We start from the raw sequence: 7,845 nt of genomic DNA on the forward strand, positions 1-7,845 counted from the left end.
AAAAAGTGCCTTGTACCTTAAAAAAAAGTAATTAGTGTAATTTAAAGTCAAATTTATGTCATTATATGGCCAGGCCCAAAATATAATACGGGGGAGGGACAATGAATCCATTACAAAAGAAACGCTCTGAAATAACAGCTGATTCACTGACGGACTCCTCCAGCCACGGGCCGATTTGCAGGTCCGCAGCTGGTCGCGTCTTGCCGCTGCATCAAAAGGGCACTCACCTGTAGAGTTATAAACTCTGTATTTTGGTAACCTTGCTTGTTCATTCGTGACACAATAGGAGTTGATAGATCTACCTTTATTGCTAAGTATGCAGAAATGTTATAATTCACCTTTGTATGTTGACTTGTATGGCTGAACATTTAAGCCAAACTTGTGTCGAGTCTGTTAGGTCTAAAATCTCGCGAGAGTACCCATGAAAGGAGACGCGTAAAAAGCTTTTCAAAATTAGAGTTACAAAACATGTCCATTACCCTAATGATAGTTACTTAAAATGAAATATAACAGCAACCGAACAATAAATGTATATATGTTTAAACTGACTGTATCAAACAACACATTTTAATGATATGTAATTAAATACCCAGGCTGATAAGATTTGTAGAGCAGTTCGAGTCATCACACTTTCTTCACAATTTTTTTTCTCTTACTAAAAATACATCTGCGCCGGTCAAAAAGACTTCCAACGCTGTTAAGGATAATTACATAATTTATTTTGTTTTCTCTTCCAAAATCCTGCTGCTGCATACAGTACTTTTGCTTCAAAGAAAACTTGACATGCTGGTTTTTGATATTTAGAAAGAAATTCAAAAGAAATGTTGGGAAAAATGGGATCTAAATGGGCAGACATGAGCTTGTGGTGAGGGTACAATGATGCAAGAACCTTATTGGACTGCATCACACTGAGCCAAAATAAAAAAAACAACGTTTCACATCTTAATTCTACTCATCTTCTGAAAACCCTTTTCAGAAGATGAGTAGAATTAAGATGTGAAATATGGTTTATTTAGTGGCAGTGAGAGAGGTTTAACAAAACGGTCTACACTAACTCTGGCAACCTGCAGTCAAAGATGAATTTTCATTTGTTTGCATCATCAGAATGCATAATCCATTTATATAAATGCATATAGAAAAACTACAAAACAGTACGTTTTCTTGGCCTCTTTGTTTGTAGCAGAGCTGTAAAAAGTTAATGTTTCAATGATAAAAATTCTCTTTTGTCCCAAAAACACTTGAGGAGGTAAAACAGGTTTCAACAGAAAAGCTGAATACAGCCTTACAAGAGGTTGTTATAAAGATACAATATTTCATGTTTGTTTAATTGTAGGATTCCTAGCTTTCACACCGTGATGTTAAATAAAAACACAACACCACATACACACGTGCACACACCCAGCCTTTCACACTCAGACAGTCACGCATGTCCATTGTTAAGTCTCTGGCTTGGCAGTATGTCAAACTATAATTTCATGTGAGCCGAGGGGATTTTAAGGATGTAGTGTTTCTCTCTTTGTTGCCTTCATCCTCACATCACGTCGGCACGTTTGTCCCTTACTTTGTTCCTTAATTTAGTCCGAGCTTTGAATGCAGCAGAGTTAAACAGATGCTGTGAAGAGACAAACCAAAGTTGCATAAATATACACACAAAACCTTAACGAAAAAATAGTGCTGATTTCATTTGCATTTTTTGGCAGACAGCTCCCAAAATCAATTGAATCGGACTTCACTCTGCAAACTAAGACTTCTTGTTATGTCAGTGTCACCTTTCGTTATTTATTATAAACGAAAAGGTTCAAGATTACCCTCTCTGTGCGGGAGATCCTGCTGGCTTTGACAGACGCATCCAGGATGAGAGGAGGTCCGAGTCCAAAAATATCCCTTAATAAAGGATTAAACTACACAAACAGACACAAAAACTCATAACAAACCTTACACAAGTGCAGTGGTTCTCAAACATGGGGTTGGGGCCTGTATGGGGGAGCTCAAGAAACCTCAATGGGAGCCTCAAGATGACTTTAAATTATTTAAAACAAGCTAAAAGCATTAAAATAAGTCACAAAAACTAAAAACTCTACAAATGGTCTACAAAAACCTTGATATTTGAGGTAGCCTAATTATGAATAAATTTGATTTGTAGTCTTGGAAATGTCACGAAAATTAACAGAATTTTAAAATGCCATAGGTATTTTATAAAGAATATACATTTTTCTAGTAATGACAAGCTGTAAATTGTGTTAAGAGTAGAAATTGAGAGTGAAAAACTTTTAAAACCCTTAACCAGTAAATCACAAACATCACATTAAATCATTGGTTAAATAAAGTAGGATCCCTGAACATTCAGCTCTTGAAATTCCAAAACTTAATACAGTATATACAGAAACTTTCACTACAAAGCACTGAATTTCTGATTCGTTTAAATTAGAATCAGAAGCTTGCATTTCAATTCTGATTTCATTCAATATTGATTCATTTAGAAATATTTTAATCAACATTTTTCTCTAGTACTACACAGTGTTATTTATGCCAAGCATGATGCCAACAGTGAGCTGCAATTGGTCCTCCTCACCTGTAGGTGGTGTCTGACTCCAGACTCGAGCACTTCCTTAAAGGCATCATAAATCTTGCGGCGCATCCAGCCATCAATGTAGATGGCCTCAATCCCAAACTGGATCTTCTCCTCTGTGAAATCTTCATTCTGAAAATAAGAAGGAATGTTTGGTCTGATGTCGGTAAATCTTAAAACCATAACCATCTAAGACAGTCCTGGATCAACTTGGCTTATTAGCCCTGCATGCAAAGTTGCTATAAAATATTTGGATGTAATTTAATTACATGTTATTTAAAAATAAAAAGGCATGAGTTGTGGTTCTCCTTTCACCTCAATGTAGTGCAGCACCTCTCTGAAGATTGAGCGCTGTTTCCTGCGGTCATTTTTAGCACGATGTTTATTTCCATCAGTCGCTAGGCTCTTTAGACTGTCACACAATGCATCGCAGTCCTCATACTCAAACTCCTGAAACACAACATACATTATGTACACTGCCATCTTCCTGACATGCAAACTTCTTCACCCTTACACAACACACACCTGATCGATGTCCCGTCCCAGTTCATACAGCAGAGCGATGGTCTCTCCCACAGCAATCCTGAAGTTCACCTCACTGCTTTCTAAACACGCATGTAGATGTGGCAAGTGGCTAAAAGACAGACAAAGACAAAGATCATTTTACAGACAAATAAGTCTATCTATTCAATCTGGGTGTTGTCACATGGCTTTTTTTTCACCCTGATGAAAGCAATACATAAAACATTATAACGTCTTCTGTATTCACTGTGGCTTAGATATCAGAACTGTTTTGGATTGTGACTTTGTAACAACAAAGGCAAAAAGTTGCAAGCCCATTCACTATAAGGGTGAAAAAGACAAGAAACAATCAAATGTGAAATAACCACAACATGACATTCTTCAGTGCCTAATTATAAAATTATAAAAGCGACTTACAAATGAGAAATAAAAAGTGACTCATCTTAAGGATGCAATACCACGAGAGGTGCTGGCAATTTAAAGTTATAGTACAATAGTACAGGCTAGAACAAAGAAGGATATAAAAAAAAATAGTGAGAGCATAGAAAAAGTAGGTTTTTTTTGTTGTTGTTGAAGTTATTTTTGTTACAAAAGTTCAGCAAGGAGGTATGAGTAGATTTGTGGGTCCAAACATTATCAAAACAAGTATTGGCCATTCCTCAGTAAATGTGTGGTCATCTTGCATTTGCTTTTTTGTTGTACTTTATCACCTTAATAGTGTGCAGACCCTTTTTTTTTTTGCATCTTTTTGGCTATTTGGACTATTGTGGCTTATGCACCTAGACTTTCTGTACTTTTTTTTAGGTGCAGTGAGTTTTTGGTAGAGTTTGAGTTTGTGCAAAGATGTTTTCTTGCGAATCAAACTCACATGTTGAGAATGGTGTTTATGCGTGACGCAGGGCAGAGGGTACAGAGCAGAGCCCACGACTGCAGGGCGGCACTGTGGAGTGCAGGGGCCCCAGCTTTGACAGAGGGCAGAGTGCCATCACCCAGGGGATATGCACCCATAAACACACTCTCCAAATGACCAAGAGATTTTAGCAGGTCCTGAAAAAGACAGGAGGAAAAGACAGATGATACTTCTACAAACATGCGGATCTATAAATATTCATATGCATTTTACAAGATCTGATCATACCTCTGCATCATCTGAGGCAGACACGTAGCAGCACATACCCAGAGCTCGAGCGCACTGACAAAAGGTGGAGATATAAGTAAACAATCCCATTTTAAATGTTTATGTAATCAAACAAATAAAAGTTTATAGACATATATTGAGGCATCAACTCACACTCTGTCGAGCTGACAGGCTGGCACAACTGTCAATCAAGATAGAGCTGAGGATGGGGCGGAGCATCTTGAAGCCCTCCTCACCTTCAATTCCGCCACCAAGCTGCATGCACAAGAGAGCGCACACTGTAGCAGCAGCGGCCTGCTCCTCTCCTCCACCTACAGATAAAAGACACTTTATCAAGTTAGTAAACCCAGTTTATGTGCAAAGAGAAACCACAGATAACATGTCTACATCCAAGTGCAGCCTGGGATTTCTCTACATATTATAAAAAATAAAATAAGTGAATTTTCATATAATAAAAAAATTTAAGTAAAATATAAAAAATTATAAAATGTTACATTTTAAAGGGGTCATATGATGTTGCTAAAAAGAACATTATTTTGTGTAATGAAATGTGTTTATGCGGTTTAAGGTACAAAAAACATTATTTTCCACATACTGTACATTATTGTTTCTCCTCTATGCCCCGCCTTTCTGAAAAGCGAGGTGTGCTGTGATTGGCCAGCTATCTAGTGCGTTGTGATTGGTCGAATACCTCAAGCGTGTGACGGAAATGTTACGCCCCTAACCATACTGTGATGCCGTGTCCCGGTGCGACGAGACAAAAACATTCAAACCCATTATAAACAGGCAAAAAGTTGCAAGCCCATTCACTATAAGGGTGAAAAAGACAAGAAACAATCAAATGTGAAATAACCACAACATGACATTCTTCAGTGCCTAATTATAAAATTATAAAAGCGACTTACAAATGAGAAATAAAAAGTGACTCATCTTAAGGATGCAATACCACGAGAGGTGCTGGCAATTTAAAGTTATAGTACAATAGTACAGGCTAGGAACAAAGAAGGATATAAAAAAAAATAGTGAGAGCATAGAAAAAGTAGGTTTTTTTTGTTGTTGTTGAAGTTATTTTTGTTACAAAAGTTCAGCAAGGAGGTATGAGTAGATTTGTGGGTCCAAACATTATCAAAACAAGTATTGGCCATTCCTCAGTAAATGTGTGGTCATCTTGCATTTGCTTTTTTGTTGTACTTTATCACCTTAGTAGTGTGCAGACCCTTTTTTTGCATCTTTTTGGCTATTTGGACTATTGTGGCTTATGCACCTAGACTTTCTGTACTTTTTTTTAGGTGCAGTGAGTTTTTGGTAGAGTTTGAGTTTGTGCAAAGATGTTTTCTTGCGAATCAAACTCACATGTTGAGAATGGTGTTAATGCGTGACGCAGGGCAGAGGGTACAGAGCAGAGCCCACGACTGCAGGGCGGCACTGTGGAGTGCAGGGGCCCCAGCTTTGACAGAGGGCAGAGTGCCATCACCCAGGGGATATGCACCCATAAACACACTCTCCAAATGACCAAGAGATTTTAGCAGGTCCTGAAAAAGACAGGAGGAAAAGACAGATGATACTTCTACAAACATGCGGATCTATAAATATTCATATGCATTTTACAAGATCTGATCATACCTCTGCATCATCTGAGGCAGACACGTAGCAGCACATACCCAGAGCTCGAGCGCACTGACAAAAGGTGGAGATATAAGTAAACAATCCCATTTTAAATGTTTATGTAATCGAACAAATAAAAGTTTATAGACATATATTGAGGCATCAACTCACACTCTGTCGAGCTGACAGGCTGGCACAACTGTCAATCAAGATAGAGCTGAGGATGGGGCGGAGCATCTTGAAGCCCTCCTCACCTTCAATTCCGCCCCCAAGCTGCATGCACAAGAGAGCGCACACTGTAGCAGCAGCGGCCTGCTCCTCTCCTCCACCTACAGATAAAAGACACTTTATCAAGTTAGTAAACCCAGTTTATGTGCAAAGAGAAACCACAGATAACATGTCTACATCCAAGTGCAGCCTGGGATTTCTCTACATATTATAAAAAATAAAATAAGTGAATTTTCATATAATAAAAAAAAGTAAAATATTAAAAATGATAAAATGTTACATTTTAAAGGGGTCATATGATGTTGCTAAAAAGAACATTATAAACAAATAAAAGTTTATAGACATATATTGAGGCATCAACTCACACTCTGTCGAGCTGACAGGCTGGCACAACTGTCAATCAAGATAGAGCTGAGGATGGGGCGGAGCATCTTGAAGCCCTCCTCACCTTCAATTCCGCCACCAAGCTGCATGCACAAGAGAGCGCACACTGTAGCAGCAGCGGCCTGCTCCTCTCCTCCACCTACAGATAAAAGACACTTTATCAAGTTAGTAAACCCAGTTTATGTGCAAAGAGAAACCACAGATAACATGTCTACATCCAAGTGCAGCCTGGGATTTCTCTACATATTATAAAAAATAAAATAAGTGAATTTTCATATAATAAAAAAAAGTAAAATATTAAAAATGATAAAATGTTACATTTTAAAGGGGTCATATGATGTTGCTAAAAAGAACATTATTTTGTGTAATGAAATGTGTTTATGCGGTTTAAGGTACAAAAAACAATTTTCCACATACTGTACATTATTGTTTCTCCTCTATGCCCCGCCTTTCTGAAAAGCGAGGTGTGCTGTGATTGGCCAGCTATCTAGTGCGTTGTGATTGGTCGAATACCTCAAGCGTGTGACGGAAATGTTACGCCCCTAAACATACTGTGATGCCGTGTCCCGGTGCGACGAGACAAAAACATTCAAACCCATTATAAACGAGGCATTTGTTCCATCCAGTGGGGACATATTTACGGATTATAATGACCTGTCTTTTTACGCGTTGTATCGCGCCGTGTAAACATAAAACCATGTCTGCATTTGTGATTGGAGAAATGACAAACTACAAACGCTACTGTACACTGCTCAAAACTCATGTTTGAATCGTCAGTGGCAAATTCTTTAAATATAAAAAACGTACTTACAGTCTGTGAGTCAGAACAGCCGGCATTGTAGTCTACTCTACCAGGATCAGGAAACAGTCCTCCATAAAATGTGCTGTACACATCTGAATATTTGGGTTGAACTGTTCTGGAATAGTGTTGTAAATACAACTTAACCACTGATTTCTAGTCGTGTCCTCTTTTGGAAGGCCAAACAAAGTAGTTTCGCTTTCACAACGAAACACATTGTCACACACGGCGGCCTAGAGTGAGCGGAGGCGGCGGGCTTGAGAACGGCGTGGCCGGCGGATTCAATGAAGGAGCGGCCGGCGGGCTTGCGGCAACCACATGTGACGACCCCGGGCTGGACTCCGCTTCGCCCACGGTGAAAGCCGATCCGGCGATCCACAGCGCGAGAACGGCACAGCGGGTGTGCTTGCGGCAACCACATGTGACGACCCCGGGCTGGACTCCGCTTCGTCCATGGTGAAAGCCTTTCGCTTTCACACAGCGCCTTCACGACATGGCGGCAGCGGCGGCAACAACAATACTACAGCGAGAATAAAAGTTACGCCGTTACGCCTTGCGTGAACATTTGGGTGGCGTTATGCAAATCTTCCCACATAGTGA

At 39.3% G+C, this 7,845-nt stretch overlaps 1 protein-coding gene across 2 annotated transcripts in view; it reads right to left on the minus strand.

The window, feature by feature from the left end:
- Positions 1–733: 733 nt before the first annotated feature.
- The window catches only part of LOC107591780 (interferon-related developmental regulator 2-like), a 15,517-nt gene continuing 8,405 nt past the window's right edge, over positions 734–7,845 (minus strand). For both annotated transcript variants that reach the window (XM_016281025.1, XM_016281026.1), the window contains 8 exons: positions 6,428–6,585; positions 5,853–5,906; positions 5,583–5,761; positions 3,095–3,203; positions 2,885–3,019; positions 2,573–2,701; positions 1,809–1,901; positions 734–1,612 (listed from right to left, as the gene is read on the minus strand). In XM_016281025.1, the coding sequence (XP_016136511.1) occupies positions 1,532–1,612; positions 1,809–1,901; positions 2,573–2,701; positions 2,885–3,019; positions 3,095–3,203; positions 5,583–5,761; positions 5,853–5,906; positions 6,428–6,585 (938 nt within the window). In that variant the 3' untranslated portion in view covers positions 734–1,531. The remainder of the gene's footprint in view (positions 1,613–1,808; positions 1,902–2,572; positions 2,702–2,884; positions 3,020–3,094; positions 3,204–5,582; positions 5,762–5,852; positions 5,907–6,427; positions 6,586–7,845) is intronic.

This window comes from Sinocyclocheilus grahami, unplaced genomic scaffold (genome assembly GCF_001515645.1).
Source record: "Sinocyclocheilus grahami isolate Dianchi unplaced genomic scaffold, SAMN03320097.WGS_v1.1 scaffold146.1, whole genome shotgun sequence".
NCBI lineage: Eukaryota > Metazoa > Chordata > Actinopteri > Cypriniformes > Cyprinidae > Sinocyclocheilus > Sinocyclocheilus grahami.